Genomic DNA, 18792 nt, shown 5'->3' on the forward strand with positions numbered 1-18792 from the left:
AAGCCGTGGTGCCTTCCATCTAGGTGACCTGATTTGCTCCCTCCCATCATCCGTGTCCTAAAGCTTTGGTATTCGTTCCCACAAGTAAGGATGACGCCGTGGACCGGACACACCTATGTTGGAGAAAACAGAATTTCTCCAACATAGGTGTGTCCGGTCCACGGCGTCATCCTTACTTGTGGGATATTCTCTTCCCCAACAGGAAATGGCAAAGAGCCCAGCAAAGCTGGTCACATGATCCCTCCTAGGCTCCGCCTTCCCCAGTCATTCTCTTTGCCGTTGTACAGGCAACATCTCCATGGAGATGGCTTAGAGTTTTTTGGTGTTTAAATGTAGTTTTTATTCTTCAATCAAGAGTTTGTTATTTTAAAATAGTGCTGGTATGTACTATTTACTCTGAAACAGAAAAGAGATGAAGATTTCTGTTTGTAATAGCGATGTCCAGTTCATGAACGAATCGTTCATTTGAACTGGATCTTTTCAGTGAACTGTATGAATCAGTTCACCAGACTGAACTGATTCGTTTCAAACAGTTCACTTCCTGAGTCTGCAGCAGCACTGGTAATACGATCCTAGAGTGTGTACTGCTTCTGCTAACTCCTCCTTTGCAATGAATCAGACAGTCTCACTCTAGGATCATATTACCAGTACTGTTACTGATTGAAGAAGTGAACTGTTTGCAAATGAATCAGTGTACTGTTAACTCCTTTGCAATGAATCATTCAGTTAACAGTACACAGATTCAAAGATACCCCTAACTGCACCTAAATTAACCCTTACAAAAGTAGCAGGTATCAACCTTACATTTATAAACCAAAACTCTGTATGGCTTATAAATAAATATAAGGTTGAGACCTGCTGCTTCTGTAAGGGTTAATTTAAGGTGCAGTTAGAGGTATATTTGAATCAGTGTACTGTTAACTGAACGATTCATTGCAAAGGAGTCAGTTAACAGTACACTGATTCAAATATACCCCAAACTGCACCTTAAATTAACCCTTAGAGAAGCAGCAGGTCTCACCCTTATATTTATTTATAAGCCATACAGAGTAGATATGCATATCTTAGGAAAATACATACAACACAGTACATAGAACAGAGTATACAGCATGCTCTGTTCTATGTACTGTGTTGTATGTATCTGTGAAGGAGCCAACGCTGCCTGGCTGTGAGGACTTAGGAGGAGCTGAACTGTTAGACACTGAATCATGAGTCATGATAGATATAGAGCGTCACACAACTCACACAGTCAGTGACTCATGATTCAGGAACGAATCTGCGGCTCTACAGTTCACCTACTGAACATGAGGTAGAGCCTCTATCTCATGTTCAGTAGGTGAACTGGTGAATCGGTTCATGAACCGGTTCAGTTAATCGAACCGTCCGAAATGAACCGATTCACCCAGAAGAACCGAACTTCCCATCTCTAGTTTGTAAGAGGAAAATGATTTTAGCAACCGTTACTAAAATCGATGGCTGTTTCCACACAGGACTGTTGAGAGGAATTAACTTCAGTTGGGGGAAACAGTGAGCAGACTTTTGCTGCTTGAGGTATGACACATTTCTAATAAGACTTGGTAATGCTGGAAGCTGTCATTTTCCCTATGGGATCCGGTAAGCCATTTTTATTAAATAAGAATAAAGGGCTTCACAAGGGCTTTAAAGACTGGTAGACATTTTTCTGGGCTAAAACGATTGATTTATAAGCATTTTTAATAGTTTATAGCTTTGAGGAGTTATTTTATTTTTGGGAATTATGTTGAATAACCGGCAGGCACTGTATTGGACACCTTTTTCTCTGGGGGCCTTCTCTAATCATAGGCAGAGCCTCATTTTCGCGCCACTAATGCGCAGTTGTTTTTGGGAAGCAAGGCATGCAGATGCATGTGTGAGGAGCTCAGATACATAGAAAAAGCTTACTGAAGGCGTTATTTGGTATCGTATTCCCCTCTGGGCTTGGTTGGGTCTCAGCAAAGCAGATACCAGGGACTGTATAGGGGTTAAATATAAAAACGACTCCGGTTCCGTTATTTTAAGAGTTAAAGCTTTCAAATTTGGTGTGCAATACTTTTAAGGCTTTAAGACACTGTGGTGAAATTTTGGTGAATTTTGAACAATTCCTTCATACTTTTTCACATATTCAGTAATAAAGTGTGTTCAGTTTAAAATTTAAAGTGACAGTAACGGTTTTATTTTTAAACGTTTTTTGTACTTTGTTATCAAGTTTATGCCTGTTTAACATGTCTGAACTATCAGATAGACTATGTTCTGTATGTGAGGAAGCCAAGGTTCCTTCTCATTTAAATAGATGTGATGTATGTGACAAAAAATTTAGAGAAAATGATGCCCAAGATGATTCCTCAAGTGAGGGGAGTAAGCATGGTACTGCATCATCCCCTCCTTTGTCTACGCCAGTCTTGCCCACACAGGAGGCCCCTAGTACATCTAGTGTGCCAATACTCCTTACTATGCAACAATTAACGGCTGTAATGGATAATTCTATCAAAAACATTTTAGCCAAAATGCCCACTTATCAGCGGAAGCGCGACTGCTCTGTTTTAGAAAATACTGAAGAGCATGAGGACGCTGACGATAATGGTTCTGACATGCCCCTACACCAGTCTGAGGGGGCCAGGGAGGTTTTGTCTGAGGGAGAAATTTCAGATTCAGGGAAAATTTCTCAACAAGCTGAACCTGATGTGATTACATTCAAATTTAAATTGGAACATCTCCGCGCTCTGCTTAAGGAGGTGTTATCTACTCTGGATGATTGTGACAATTTGGTCATTCCAGAGAAATTATGTAAGATGGACAAGTTCCTAGAGGTCCCGGGGCCCCCCGAAGCTTTTCCTATACCCAAGCGGGTGGCGGACATTGTAAACAAAGAATGGGAAAGGCCCGGCATACCTTTTGTCCCTCCCCCTATATTTAAGAAATTGTTTCCTATGGTCGACCCCAGAAAGGACTTATGGCAGACAGTCCCCAAGGTCGAGGGGGCGGTTTCTACTCTAAACAAACGCACCACTATCCCTATAGAAGATAGTTGTGCTTTCAAAGATCCTATGGATAAAAAATTAGAGGGTTTGCTTAAAAAGATGTTTGTTCAGCAAGGTTACCTTCTACAACCAATTTCATGCATTGTTCCTGTCACTACAGCAGCGTGTTTCTGGTTCGATGAACTAGAAAAGTCGCTCAATAAAGATTCTTCTTATGAGGAGATTTTGGACAGAATTCATGCTCTTAAATTGGCTAACTCTTTTACTTTAGACGCCACTTTGCAATTGGCTAGATTAGCGGCGAAAAATTCGGGGTTTGCTATTGTGGCGCGCAGAGTGCTTTGGCTAAAATCTTGGTCAGCGGATGCTTCTTCCAAGAACAAATTGCTTAACATACCTTTCAAGGGGAAAACGCTGTTTGGCCCTGACTTGAAAGAGATTATTTCAGATATCACTGGGGGTAAGGGCCACGCCCTTCCTCAGGATAGGTCTTTTAAGGCTAAAAATAAACCAAATTTTCGTCCCTTTCGCAGAAACGGACCAGCTCCAAGTTCTACATCCTCTAAGCAAGAGGGTAATACTTCTCAAACCAAGCCAGCCTGGAGGCCAATGCAAGGCTGGAACAAAGGTAAGCAGGCCAAGAAACCTGCCACTGCTACCAAGACAGCATGAGATGTTGGCCCCCGATCCGGGACCGGATCTGGTGGGGGGCAGACTTTCTCTCTTCGCTCAGGCTTGGGCAAGAGATGTTCTGGATCCTTGGGCGCTAGAAATAGTCTCCCAAGGTTATCTTCTGGAATTCAAGGAGCTACCCCCAAGGGGGAGGTTCCACAGGTCTCAATTGTCTTCAGACCACATAAAAAGACAGGCATTCTTACATTGTGTAGAAGACCTGTTAAAAATGGGAGTGATTCATCCTGTTCCATTAGGAGAACAAGGGATGGGATTCTACTCCAATCTGTTCATAGTTCCCAAAAAAGAGGGAACATTCAGACCAATCTTAGATCTCAAGATCCTAAACAAATTTCTCAAGGTTCCATCGTTCAAAATGGAAACCATTCGGACAATTCTTCCTACCATCCAGGAAGGTCAATTCATGACCACGGTGGATTTAAAGGATGCGTATCTACATATTCCTATCCACAAGGAACATCATCGGTTCCTAAGGTTCGCCTTTCTGGACAAGCATTACCAGTTTGTGGCACTTCCATTCGGATTAGCCACTGCTCCAAGAATTTTCACAAAGGTACTAGGGTCCCTTCTAGCGGTGCTAAGACCAAGGGGCATTGCAGTAGTACCTTACTTGGACGACATACTGATTTAAGCGTCGTCCCTACCACAAGCAAAGGCTCATACGGACATTGTCCTGGCCTTTCTCAGATCTCACGGGTGGAAAGTGAACGTAGAAAAAAGTTCTCTATCTCCGTCAACAAGAGTTCCCTTCTTGGGAACAATAATAGACTCCTTAGAAATGAGGATTTTTCTGACAGAGGCCAGAAAATCAAAACTTCTAAGCTCTTGTCAAGTACTTCATTCTGTTCTTCTTCCTTCCATAGCGCAGTGCATGGAAGTAATAGGTTTGATGGTCGCGGCAATGGACATAGTTCCTTTTGCGCAAATTCATCTGAGACCATTACAACTGTGCATGCTCAGTCAGTGGAATGGGGATTATACAGACTTGTCTCCGACGATACAAGTAGATCAGAGGACCAGAGATTCACTCCGTTGGTGGCTGACCCTGGACAACCTGTCACAGGGGATGAGCTTCCGCAGACCAGAGTGGGTCATTGTCACGACCGACGCCAGTCTGGTGGGCTGGGGCGCGGTCTGGGAACCCCTGAAAGCTCAGGGTCTTTGGTCTCGGGAAGAATCTCTTCTCCCGATAAATATTCTGGAACTGAGAGCGATATTCAATGCTCTCAAGGCTTGGCCTCAGCTAGCAAAGGCCAAATTCATACGGTTTCAATCAGACAACATGACGACTGTTGCGTATATCAACCATCAGGGGGGAACAAGGAGTTCCCTGGCGATGGAAGAAGTGACCAAAATCATTCAATGGGCGGAGACTCACTCCTGCCACTTGTCTGCAATCCACATCCCAGGAGTGGAAAATTGGGAAGCGGATTTTCTGAGTCGTCAGACATTTCATCCGGGGGAGTGGGAACTCCATCCGGAAATCTTTGCCCAAATAACTCAATTGTGGGGCATTCCAGACATGGATCTGATGGCCTCTCGTCAGAACTTCAAGGTTCCTTGCTACGGGTCCAGATCCAGGGATCCCAAGGCGACTCTAGTAGATGCACTAGTAGCACCTTGGACCTTCAATCTAGCTTATGTATTCCCACCGTTTCCTCTCAGCCCCAGGCTGGTAGCCAGGATCAATCAGGAGAGGGCATCGGTGATCTTGATAGCTCCTGCGTGGCCACGCAGGACTTGGTATGCAGATCTGGTGAATATGTCATCGGCTCCACCATGGAAGCTACCTTTGAGACGGGACCTTCTTGTTCAAGGTCCGTTCGAACATCCGAATCTGGCCTCACTCCAACTGACTGCTTGGAGATTGAACGCTTGATTTTATCAAAGCGAGGGTTCTCAGATTCTGTCATTGATACTCTTGTTCAGGCCAGAAAGCCTGTAACTAGAAAAATCTACCATAAAATATGGAAAAAATATATCTGTTGGTGTGAATCTAAAGGATTCCCATGGAACAAGATAAAAATTCCTAAGATTCTATCCTTTCTTCAAGAAGGTTTGGAGAAAGGATTATCTGCAAGTTCTTTGAAGGGACAGATTTCTGCCTTATCTGTTTTACTTCACAAAAAGCTGGCAGCTGTGCCAGATGTTCAAGCTTTTGTTCAGGCTCTGGTTAGAATCAAGCCTGTTTACAAACCTTTGACTCCTCCTTGGAGTCTCAATTTAGTTCTTTCAGTTCTTCAGGGGGTTCCGTTTGAACCCCTACATTCCGTTGATATCAAGTTATTATCTTGGAAAGTTTTGTTTTTGGTTGCAATTTCTTCTGCTAGAAGAGTTTCAGAGTTATCTGCTCTGCAGTGTTCTCCTCCTTATCTGGTGTTCCATGCAGATAAGGTGGTTTTGCGTACTAAACCTGGTTTTCTTCCGAAAGTTGTTTCTAACAAAAACATTAACCAGGAGATAGTCGTGCCTTCTTTGTGTCCGAATCCAGTTTCAAAGAAGGAACGTTTGTTGCACAATTTGGATGTAGTTCGTGCTCTAAAATTCTATTTAGATGCTACAAAGGATTTCAGACAAACATCTTCCTTGTTTGTTGTTTATTCTGGTAAAAGGAGAGGTCAAAAAGCAACTTCTACCTCTCTCTCTTTTTGGCTTAAAAGCATCATCAGATTGGCTTATGAGACTGCCGGACGGCAGCCTCCTGAAAGAATCACAGCTCATTCCACTAGGGCCGTGGCTTCCACATGGGCCTTCAAGAACGAGGCTTCTGTTGATCAGATATGTAAGGCAGCGACTTGGTCTTCACTGCACACTTTTACAAAATTTTACAAATTTGATACTTTTGCTTCTTCTGAGGCTATTTTTGGGAGAAAGGTTTTGCAAGCCGTGGTGCCTTCCATCTAGGTGACCTGATTTGCTCCCTCCCATCATCCGTGTCCTAAAGCTTTGGTATTGGTTCCCACAAGTAAGGATGACGCCGTGGACCGGACACACCTATGTTGGAGAAAACAGAATTTATGTTTACCTGATAAATTACTTTCTCCAACGGTGTGTCCGGTCCACGGCCCGCCCTGGTTTTTTTAATCAGGTCTGATGATTTATTTTCTTTAACTACAGTCACCACGGTATCATATGATTTCTCCTATGCAAATATTCCTCCTTTACGTCGGTCGAATGACTGGGGAAGGCGGAGCCTAGGAGGGATCATGTGACCAGCTTTGCTGGGCTCTTTGCCATTTCCTGTTGGGGAAGAGAATATCCCACAAGTAAGGATGACGCCGTGGACCGGACACACCGTTGGAGAAAGTAATTTATCAGGTAAACATAAATTCTGTTTTATGTTTACCTGATAAATTACTTTCTCCAACGGTGTGTCCGGTCCACGGCCCGCCCTGGTTTTTTAATCAGGTCTGATGATTTATTTTCTCTAACTACAGTCACCACGGTATCATATGATTTCTCCTATGCAAATATTCCTCCTTTACGTCGGTCGAATGACTGGGGAAGGCGGAGCCTAGGAGGGATCATGTGACCAGCTTTGCTGGGCTCTTTGCCATTTCCTGTTGGGGAAGAGAATATCCCACAAGTAAGGATGACGCCGTGGACCGGACACACCGTTGGAGAAAGTAATTTATCAGGTAAACATAAATTCTGTTTTTACAGGTAAATTGTTAATTATTTTAACTAGGTATAATAGATATTAAATAGTTATTAACTATTTAATATCTACCTAGTTAAAATAATTACCCAATTACCTGTAAAATAAATCCTAACCTAAGTTACAAATACACCTACACTATCAATAAATTTAATAAACTACAAACATCTATCTAAAAATACAATTAAATTAACTAAACTAAATTACAAAAAAAAACAAACACTAAATTACAAAAAATAAAAAAAAGATTACAAGATTTTTAAGCTAATTACACCTATTCTAAGCCCCCTAATAAAATAATAAACCCCCAAAATAAAAAAAATTCCCTGCCCTATTCTAAATTAAACAAATTTCAAAGCTCTTTACCTTACCAGCCCTTAAAAGGGCCTTTTGTGGGGCATGCCCCAAAGAATTCAGCTCTTTTGCATACAAATACAATCCCCCCCCCCATTACAACCCACCACCCACATACCCCTATTCTAAAACCACCCAAACCCCCCTTAAAAAAGCCTAACACTACCCCCCCTGAAGATCTCCCTACCTTGTCTTCACCACACCGGGCCGAACTCCTGATCCGATGCGGGCGATGTCTTCCTCCAAGCGGCAAAGAAGAATTCTTCCTCCGGCGATGTCTTCCTCCAAGCGGCAAAGAAGAATTCTTCCTCCGGCGACGTCTTCCTCCAAGCGGCAGCAAAGTCTTCATTCTTCCGGCGGCATCTTCAATCTTCTTTCTTCGCTCCGCCGCCGCGGAGCATCCATCCCGGCCGACTGCTGTACTACGAATGAGGTACCTTTAAATGACGTCATCCAAGATGGCGTCCGCCGAATTCCGATTGGCTGATAGGATTCTATCAGCCAATCGGAATTAAGTTAGAAAAATCTGATTGGCTGATTGAATCAGCCAATCAGATTCAAGTTCAATCCGATTGGCTGATCCAATCAGCCAATCAGATTGAGCTCGCATTCTATTGGCTGTTCTGATCAGCCAATAGAATGCGAGCTCAATCTGATTGGCTGTTCAGATCAGCCAATCGGATTGAACTTGAATCTGATTGGCTGATTCAATCAGCCAATCAGATTTTTCTAACTTAATTCCGATTGGCTGATAGAATCCTATCAGCCAATCGGAATTCGGCGGACGCCATCTTGGATGACGTCATTTAAAGGTACCTCATTCGTAGTACAGCAGTCGGCCGGGATGGATGCTCCGCGGCGGCGGAGCGAAGAAAGAAGATTGAAGATGCCGCCGGAAGAATGAAGACTTTGCTGCCGCTTGGAGGAAGACGTCGCCGGAGGAAGAATTCTTCTTTGCCGCTTGGAGGAAGACATCGCCGGAGGAAGAATTCTTCTTTGCCGCTTGGAGGAAGACATCGCCGGAGGAAGAATTCTTCTTTGCCGCTTGGAGGAAGACATCGCCCGGATCGGATCAGGAGTTCGGCCCGGTGTGGTGAAGACAAGGTAGGGAGATCTTCAGGGGGGTAGTGTTAGGCTTTTTTAAGGGGGGTTTGGGTGGTTTTAGAATAGGGGTATGTGGGTGGTGGGTTGTAATGGGGGGGGGGATTGTATTTGTATGCAAAAGAGCTGAATTCTTTGGGGCATGCCCCACAAAAGGCCCTTTTAAGGGCTGGTAAGGTAAAGAGCTTTGAAATTTGTTTAATTTAGAATAGGGCAGGGAATTTTTTTTATTTTGGGGGTTTATTATTTTATTAGGGGGCTTAGAATAGGTGTAATTAGCTTAAAAATCTTGTAATCTTTTTTTTATTTTTTGTAATTTAGTGTTTGTTTGTTTTTGTAATTTAGTTTAGTTAATTTAATTGTATTTTTAGATAGATGTTTGTAGTTTATTAAATTTATTGATAGTGTAGGTGTATTTGTAACTTAGGTTAGGATTTATTTTACAGGTAATTGGGTAATTATTTTAACTAGGTAGATATTAAATAGTTAATAACTATTTAATATCTATTATACCTAGTTAAAATAATTAACAATTTACCTGTAAAATAAATATTAACCCTAACATAGCTACAATGTAATTATTATATTGTAGCTATCTTAGGGTTTATTTTATAGGTAAGTATTTAGATTTAAATAGGAATATTTTAGTTTATAAATGAATTAGATTAATTTAATATAAATTTAGTTAGGGGTGTTAGGGTTAGATAGAGTTAATATAGTTAATATAAATACTATAGTAACTATATTAACTATATTAACCCTAATATAATTAGGGTTAATATAGTTAATATATATAATGTAATACCTATATTAACTATAATATACTTAGGGTTAATATAGATAATATAGCTGGCGGCGGGGTAGGTAGATTAAATTAGGGGTTAATCATTTTAATAGAGATGGCGGGGGTGTAAGGGGCTTACATTAGGGGTTAATAATATTAATATAGCTGGCGGCGGTATAGGGGGCTTACATTAGGGGTTAATAATTTTAATATAGATGGCGGCGGTGTTAGGGGCTCACTTTAGGGGGTTATAGATATAATATAGCTGGCGGCGGGGTACGGGAGCGGCGGTTTAGGGGTTAATAACTTTATTAGGTTGCGGCGGGGTACGGGAGCGTCGGTTTAGGGGTTAATAGCTTTTTTATTGTTAGGCTAGTGAGGGGGGATAGCGGATAGAGGGTTAGACGTGCCGGGCTATGTTAGGGAGGCGTGTTAGACAGTGCGGGTGTTTTAGACTTTAGTCAGGTTTTATAGGCGCAGGCAGTTTCTAACGTGCCGCAAGTCACTGGCGACGCCAGAAATTTGTACTTGCGCAGATTTCTGGACATCGCTGGTTTGTCAGACTTATGGCACGTTAGCATCTGACGGCGACTTATATGGGATAGCTCGAGTTGCGAGCTGAAACTGCGGGCGACGCCGGTTCCCTCGCTTGCGCCGCAAACTGCGATCTATATCGGATCGCGCCCCTAGTCCATTATACTATCTAAAAGAGCTAGTTCAGTTAATCACCAGGATAACCTCACTATTACTCAAGCCTATTTTTTACATTTGCTTTTCTTATGGCTTCTGTTAAATGTTGCCTAAATAAAGTTCCTTTTCAAAATTATCTCTGAATATATTTACCAACTTCAAACCATAAATCCCTGTGTTTTGTGTTGGTACATACATTTAGATACATATGTAAATTATGTTTTCTCAGGTGTTCTCAACCGCTGCAGGTCAAAGTGGGGAGAAATCATGATGAGGTTTGTGCTTATATTTCATCCTTTGAGCTTCTCGATAAATGTAACCCCTTCCTGTCTGTACTAATTTGTTACATCGGAACAAAAGTTTTGATGTAAACAAATTAGTAAAAAATTGAAATCACGCAATTGTACATGCGATCACGTGCAGTTAGGACAGCACGTGATCGGCGTTAAGGGGTTAAAAAGACAGTAAACTCTTAATTGAATTTTTATGATTCAGGTAGAAGACACAGTGTTAAAAAAAATCTATTTTACTTATATTGTTAAATTTGTTTCATTTTCTTGGAATTTTGTATTTAAGAACATACCTTGGTAGGCTCGGGAACATCAATGCACTACTGAGAGCTAACTGGTGATTGGTGGCAATATTTACACATGCTTCCTGTCATTGGCTCACCAGATGTGTCCAGCTCCCAGTAGTGCATCACTGCTCCTAATCCTACCTAGGTTTACTTTTTAACAAAGGACCAAGACAACAAAGCAAATATTATAGTAGAAATAAATTAGAAAATTGTTTATTTTAATATAGACTTTACTGTTCTTTAAAGAAAGAAACTATTGTATTATCCCATTCTCCCTATTACGAGATCAATGCACTCAGTAAAGACACAATAATCTTTTTCTCTACACGCCTCTATGCTTATGTAATTTTTTTGGAAGGCAATGGATGATGCGGCCCACGTTAGACAGGTCTGAGCTAGCTTCTCGCCTAGATGTCATTGAATTCTTCATGCAAGCTCAAAACCAGGAGACTGCAGAGACCCTTCAGAGCTGTATAAAGAATATAAAAAACATTCCTGTGAGTCATAGCACCTTGCTCATTTATCTATCGCTGCTCTCTCTGATTGCATTATTATTCTAACATTTGAATGTCTTCTCTCTCATGCACACATCGTATTATTTTTTTTACTGATGGTAAACTCTCCCATTTTTAAAATCATAACTAGACTGTAAAGAATATTTCTTTTTTATGACGCAATGAGTACACGGATCATCTTAATTACTAATGGGATATTCACCTCCTAGTCTGCAGGAGGCGGCAAAGAGCACCACAGCAAAGCTGTTAAATAGCTCCTCCCTTCCCTCCCACTCCAGTCATTCTCTTTGCCTTCGTTAGTTATAGGAAGTGGTAAAGTGAGGTGTTAGAATAGATTCTTTAATCAAGAGTTTATCGGCCAGATTACGAGTTTTGCATTATGAGGGGTGCGGTATTAACAAACAAAATTGTGCTCCATACCGCACTCCAATACCAGCGCTGCTTAAGTCAGCGGTGAGCTGGTTGTACGTGCTCGTGCACGATTTCCCCATAGACATCAATGGGGAGAGCCGGCTGAAAAAAAGCCTAACACCTGCAATAAAGCAGCGTAAAGCTCATTAGCGCAGCCCCATTGATTCCTATGGGGAAACACATTTTATGTTTACACCTAACACCCTAACATGAACCTCGAGTCTAAACACCCTTAATCTTACACTTATTAACCCCTAATCTGCCGGCCCTGATATCGCCAACACCTACATTATACTTATTAACCCCTAATCTGCCGCTCCTGACATAGCCGCCACCTACATTATACTTATGAACCCCTAATCTGCTGCCCCCAACATCGGCGACACCTACATTATATTTATTAACCCCTAATCTGCTGCCCACATCGCCGACACCTACATAATGTTATTAACCCCTAATCTGCCGCCTCCAACGTCGACGCCACTATAATAAATATATTAACCCCTAAACCGCTGTATTCCCGCATCGCAAACACTAGTTAAATATTATTAACCCCTAATCTGCTGCCCCTAATGTCGCCGCCACTATATTATATTTATTAACCCCTAAACCTAAGTCTAACCCTAACCCTAACACCCCGTAACTTAAATATAATTAAAATAATATAAATAAAACCTACAATTATTACTTAAATTATTCCTATATAAAACGAAATACTTACCTGTAAAATAAACCCTAAGCTAGCTACAATATAACTAATAGTTACATTGTAGCTAGCTTAGGGTTTATTTTTATTTTACAGGCAAGTTTGTATTTAATTTAACTAGGTAGAATAGTTACTAAATAGTTATTAACTATTTAATAACTACCTAGCTAAAATAAAACCTAATCTGTCTTACACTAACACCTAACCTAACCCTATAATTAAATAAATTCCCTAAATTAAATACAATTAACTAAATTCAAAACTATAAGCTAAATTACAAAAAAAAAAACACTAAATTACAGAAAATAAAAAACAAATTACAAGATCTTTAAACTAACACCTAATCTAATAGCCCTATCAAGATAAAAAAAAAAACAAAAAAAAAAAAACCCTAGCCTAAACTAAACTACCAATAGCCCTTAAAAGGGCCTTTTGCGGAGCATTGCCCCAAAGAAATCACCTCTTTTACCTGTAAAAAACAACAACCCCCCAACAGTAAAACCCACCACCCATACAACCAACCCTTCAAATAAAACCCTAACTAAAAAAAATCCTAAGCTCCCCATTGCCCTGAAAAGGGCATTTGGATGGCCATTGCCCTTAAAAGGGTATTTAACTTTATTGCGGCCCAAAGCCCTAACCTAAAAATAAAACCCACCCAATACACCCTTAAAAAATCCTAACACTAACCCCCGAAGATCCACTTACCAGGAGAAGTCTTCATCCAAGCTGCAAGATGTCCTCAATGAAGCCGGCAGAAGTGGTCCTCCAGATGGGTAGAAGTCTTCATCCAGACGGCATCTTCTATCTTCATCCATCCGGCACGGAGCGGGTCCATCTTCAAGACATCCGGTGCAGAGCATCCTCTTCTAACGACAACTACCCGACGATGTACCCTCACAGGGGTCTGATTTGGGGGTCAGCGAACTTCTGTCTGAGGGGGAACTTTCCGATTCGGGAAGTGTGTTGCCTTAGTCAGATTTGGACGTCATGTCCTTTAGATTTAAGCTTGAACACCTCCGCCTGTTACTTCGGGAGGTTTTAGCGACTCTGGATGACTGTGACTCTATTGTGGTACCACCAGAGAAATTGTGTAAAATGGACAAATACTTAGAGGTACCTGCTTACACTGATGTTTTTCCGGTTCCTAAGAGAATTTCTGAGATTATCAAGAGGGAATGGGGCAGACCGGGTATACCGTTCTCACCTTCTCCTAATTTTAAGAAAATGTATCCCATATCTGACACTGTTCGGGACTCTTGGCAAACGGTCCCTAAGGTGGAGGGAGCTATATCTACCCTGGCTAAGCGTACAACTATTCCTATTGAAGACAGTTGTTCTTTCAAAGACCCTATGGATAAGAAAATGGAGAGTCTGCTAAAGAAATTGTTTATTCATCAGGGTTTCCTGTTACAACCGACGGCCTGCATGGTACCCGTTACCACTGAGGCGGCCTTCTGGTTTGATGCCTTAGAAGAGTCTCTTAAGACTGAGACTCCTTTAGAGGATATTTTAGATAGAATTAAGGCTCTTAAGCTGGCTAATTCTTTTATCATGGATGCCGCCTTTCAGATTGCCAAATTGGCGGCTAAAAATGCCGGATTTGCCATTTTAGCGCGCAGAGCGTTATGGTTAAAATCTTGGTCTGCTGATATGTCATCTAAGTCAAAGCTTTTGGCTATTCCTTTCAAAGGAAAAACCCTATTCGGCCCTATAAGGCTTTTAAGCTGGCTAATTCTTTTATCACGGATGCCACCTTTCAGATTGCCAAATTGGCGGCTAAAAATGCCGGATTTGCCATTTTAGCGCGTAGAGCGTTATGGTTAAAATCTTGGTGTGCTGATGTGTCATCTAAGTCAAAGCTTTTGGCTATTCCTTTAAAAGGAAAAACCCTATTCGGGCCTGACTTGAAAGAAATCATTTCTGACATTACGGGAGGTAAGGGTCATCTTCTACCTCAGGATAGAACTGCTAAACTGAGGGGTAAACAAAATCATTTTCGTTCCTTTTGGAATTTTAAAGGAGTCCCCTGTTCTTCCTCTTCTTCCACCAAGCAGGAAGGGAATTTTGCTCAGGCCAAGTCCGTCTGGAGACCCAACCAGGCTTGGAACAAGGGTAAACAACCCAAGAAGCCCACTGCTGCTACCAAGACAGCATGAAGGGGCGGCCCCCGATCCTTGGACACTGGAAATCGTGTCCCAAGGGTATCAGCTGGAATTCAAAAATTCTCTACCAAGGGGAAGGTATCTTTGTTCACGATTGTCTGTAGACCAGATAAAAAGAGAGGCGTTCTTACGTTGTGTAAAAGACCTCTCTACTATGGGAGTAATTTGTCCCGTTCCAAGACTGAAACAGGGACAGGGGTTTTACTCAAATCTGTTTGTGGTCCCCAAAAAAGAGGGCACGTTTTCACCCATTTTAGATCTAAAAAGTCTTAACAAGTTTCTCAGAGTCCCATCCTTCAAGATGTAGACTATTCGTACAATTCTGCCATTGATCCAGGAGGGTCAATATATGACTACCGTGGACTTGAAAGATGGCTATCTTCATATTCCTATTCACAAGGATCATCACCAGTTCCTAAGGTTTGCCTTTCTAGACAAACATTTTCAGTTTGTGGGTCTTCCCTTCGGGTTGGTCACAACACCCAGGATCTTCACAAAGGTTCTAGGGTCACTTCTAGCGGTTCTCAGACCACGGGGCATTGCAGTGGCGCCTTATCTGGACAATATTCTGATCCAGGCGTCGTCTTACCATCTAACAAAGTCTCATAAAGACATGGTTCTGTCCTTTCTGAGGACTCACGAGTGGAAGGTGAATCTAGAAAAGATTTAATTAATTCCACAGACAAAGGTTCCCTTCTTGGGAACTCTAATAGATTCCATATCTATGAAAATTTTCCTGACGGAGGTCAGAAAGTTAAAGATTTTGAATACATGCCGAGCTTTTCAGTCCAATCCTCGGCCATCAGTGGCTCAGTGCATGGAGGTAATTGGATTGATGGTGGCAGCAATGGACATCATTCCGTTTGCTCGTTTTCATCTCAGACCATTACAACTCAGCATGCTCAGGCAGTGGAATGGAGATTATGCAAATTTGTCTCCTCAGATAGATCTGGATCAGGAGACAAGAGACTCTCTTCTTTGGTGGTTGTCGTGGGATCATCTGTCCCAAGGGACGTTCTTCCGCAGACCCTCATAGGTGATAGTTACAACGGACGCCAGCCTACTAGGCTGGGGTGCAGTCTGGAATTCCCTGAAGGCTCAGGGTGTGTGGACCCAGCCGGAATCTCTTCTTCCAATCAATTTTCTGGAATTTAGAGCAATATTCAATGCGCTTCAGGCATGGCCTCAGTTGACTTTGGCCAAATACATCCGATTTCAGTCGGACAACATCACGACTGTGGCTTACATCAATCATCAGGGAGGAACAAGGGGTTCCTTAGCGATGACAGAAGTATCAAAGATTATTCGGTGGGCGGAAGCTCACTCTTGTTATCTGTCAGCAATCTACATCCCAGGAGTGGTCAACTGGGAAGCGGACTTTTTAAGCAGACAGACGTTTCATCCGGGGGAGTGGGAACTCCATCCGGAGGTCTTTGCCACTCTGAATCTTCAGATGGGGTAGACCGGAATTGGATCTGATGGCGTCTCGTCAGAATGCCAAGCTTCCAAGATACGGATCCAGGTCAAGGCATCCTCAGGCTGAACTGATAGATGCCTTGGCAGTGCCTTGGTCTTTCAACCTAGCTTATGTGTTTCCACCGTTTGCTCTCCTTCCTCGGGTGATTGCTCGGATCAAACAGGAGAGGGCTTCAGTAGTTCTAATCTTGTCTGCGTGGCCTCGCAGGACTTGGTATGCCGGTCTAGTGGACATGTCCTCTCTGCCGCCGTGGAAGCTTCCATTGAGGCAGGACCTTCTCATTCAGGGACCCTTCCATCATCCGAATCTAGTTTCTCTGCAGCTGACTGCTTGGAGATTGAACGCTTGATTTTATCTAAGCGGGGGTTCTCTGATTCGGTCATTGATACTATGATTCAGGCACGTAAGCCTGTTACTAGAAATATCTACCATAAGATATGGCGTAAATATCTTTATTGGTGCGAATCCAAGGGTTACTCATGGAGTAGAGTTAGGATTCCCAGGATTCTGTCTTTTCTACAAGAAGGATTGGAGAAAGGGTTATCAGCAAGTTCCTTAAAGGGACAAATCACTGCTTTGTCAATTTTACTACACAAACGTTTGACAGATGTTCCAGACGTTCAGTGTTTTTGTCAGGCTCTGACCAGAATCAAGCCTTTGTTTAGACCAATTGCTCCACCCTGGAGTTTGAATTTAGTTCTTAATGTTCTTCAAGGGGTTCCGTTTGAACCCATGCATTCCATAGATATTAAGTTGTTATCTTGGAAAGTTTTATTTTTGGTTGCTATTTCTTCTGCTCGTAGAGTTTCTGAGCTTTCAGCGTTACAATGTGACTTGCCTTATCTTATCTTCCATTCTGATAAGGTGGTTTTATGTACCAAAGCTGGATTCCTTCCTAAGGTTGTTTCAAATAAGAATATTAATTAGGAAATTGTTGTTCCTTCATTATGTCCTAATCCTTCTTTTAAGAAGGAGCGTCTGTTGCATAACTTGGATGTGATCCGTGCCCTGAAGTTTTACTTTCAGGCGACTAAAGATTTTCGTCAATCATCTTCATTATTTGTTGTTTTTTTCTGGAAAAATAGGGGCCAGAAAGCTATGGCTACCTCTCTTTCTTATTGGCTGAAGAGTATAATCCGTCTGGCATATGAGACTGCTAGACAGCAGCCTCCTGAAAGAATTACGGCTCATTCTACTAGGGTTGTGGCTTCCTCATGGGCATTTAAAAACAATGCTTCTGTTGAACAGATTTGCAAGGCTGCAACTTGGTCGTCTCTTCACACTTTTTCCAAATTTGATACTTTTGCTTCTTCTGAAGCTGTTTTTGGGAGAAAAGTTCTTCAAGCAGTGGTGTCTTCCGTTTAGGTTCCTGTCTTGTCCCTCCCTTTCATCCGTGTCCTGTAGCTTTGGTATTGTATCCCACAAGTAAGGATGAAATCCATGGACTCGTCATATCTTGTAAAATAAAAGGCCATGGCCCACCCTGTCATTTCTAAGACAGGTATGTACTTATTTTTTTTAAACTTCAGTCACCTCTGCACCTTTGGCTTTTCCTTTCTCTTCCTAACTTTGGTCGAATGACTGGGGGAGGAGGGGAAGGGAGTAGCTATATATACAGCTGTGCTGTGGTGCTCTTTGCCACTTCCTGCTAGCAGGAGGTTTAATCCCACAAGTAAGGATGAAATCCGCGGACTCATCATATCGTAAAAGAAATAAATTTATGAGGTATGCATAAATTTCCTTTTTTTCACGAGGGGCAGGGCTTAGTTTGCGCGCTTTAGACTGGATGCGTCTAGAAGCTGCGCACTTGCCTTTGACGGAGTTCGACTCAGGACGTTAACTCCAGGTGCTTGTTTGGACCGCATGGTTATACTTTAAAGCAGGAGGTCAGAAGCGTCAGGGAGTTCTTTATTATCCGTGTCAGTGTCGTGGTGGCAGGTAGGCGCCACAGGGGTGCTGTGACAAGGTGCACTGGTGTCTAGAGTTTATTCTCATGTTTTTCACAAGGTACTGTTCTATTATTAAGTGTACATATGATTCACTGCCTTGGTTTAGTTCAATCAGGGTTACACGTATACAAAATTAAAAGAGACCAAGCTGTATTTTTGTTTTGTGGAGAGTATACTTATTAGTACCATAATCGTTCTTGTGTAAATAAGATTATGGATTTTCAGAGTGTCACATGTTCATTATGTTTAAATGCAAATGTGGAGCCCCCTGTTTCTTTTTTTCCTTCTTGTATGGAAAGGAATTTACAGTTCAGAGATCACATTTTCTTTAATAAGAGTTTGTCTATAGCGGAAGCTGCTCAGGATTCTGCTGAAGAGGTTCAAAATATGCAGCAGCTTTCTTCCCAAGCATCACAGCCATTACCGCTCACTCAGGCGACGCCTTGTTCTTCAATGGCGTCTGCTTCTTTCACTCTGCAGGATATGGCTGCAGTTATGTCATCCACTCTTACAGAAGTTTTATCTAAGTTACCAGTTTTACAGGGCAAACGCAGTAGGACAGAGGCCCATGTGGCCCCTGCGACTTCTGATGCTTTAATGGCTATCTCCGATATACCTTCCCAGGGCTCTGAATTGGGGGGTAGGGAGGCCCTGTCTGAGGGGGAACTGTCTGACTCAGGAAGTGCCTTACCCCCGACAGATTCGGACGTCATGTC

General features: G+C 42.2%; 1 protein-coding gene across 1 annotated transcript in view; it reads left to right on the forward strand.

The window, feature by feature from the left end:
* The window catches only part of MSH5 (mutS homolog 5), an 819710-nt gene that overhangs the window by 362591 nt on the left and 438327 nt on the right, over positions 1–18792 (forward strand). The window contains exons 5-6 of the mRNA XM_053689613.1: positions 10506–10551; positions 11212–11350. Of these exons, the coding sequence (XP_053545588.1) occupies positions 10506–10551; positions 11212–11350 (185 nt within the window). The remainder of the gene's footprint in view (positions 1–10505; positions 10552–11211; positions 11351–18792) is intronic.

This window comes from Bombina bombina, chromosome 7, assembly GCF_027579735.1.
Source record: "Bombina bombina isolate aBomBom1 chromosome 7, aBomBom1.pri, whole genome shotgun sequence".
NCBI lineage: Eukaryota > Metazoa > Chordata > Amphibia > Anura > Bombinatoridae > Bombina > Bombina bombina.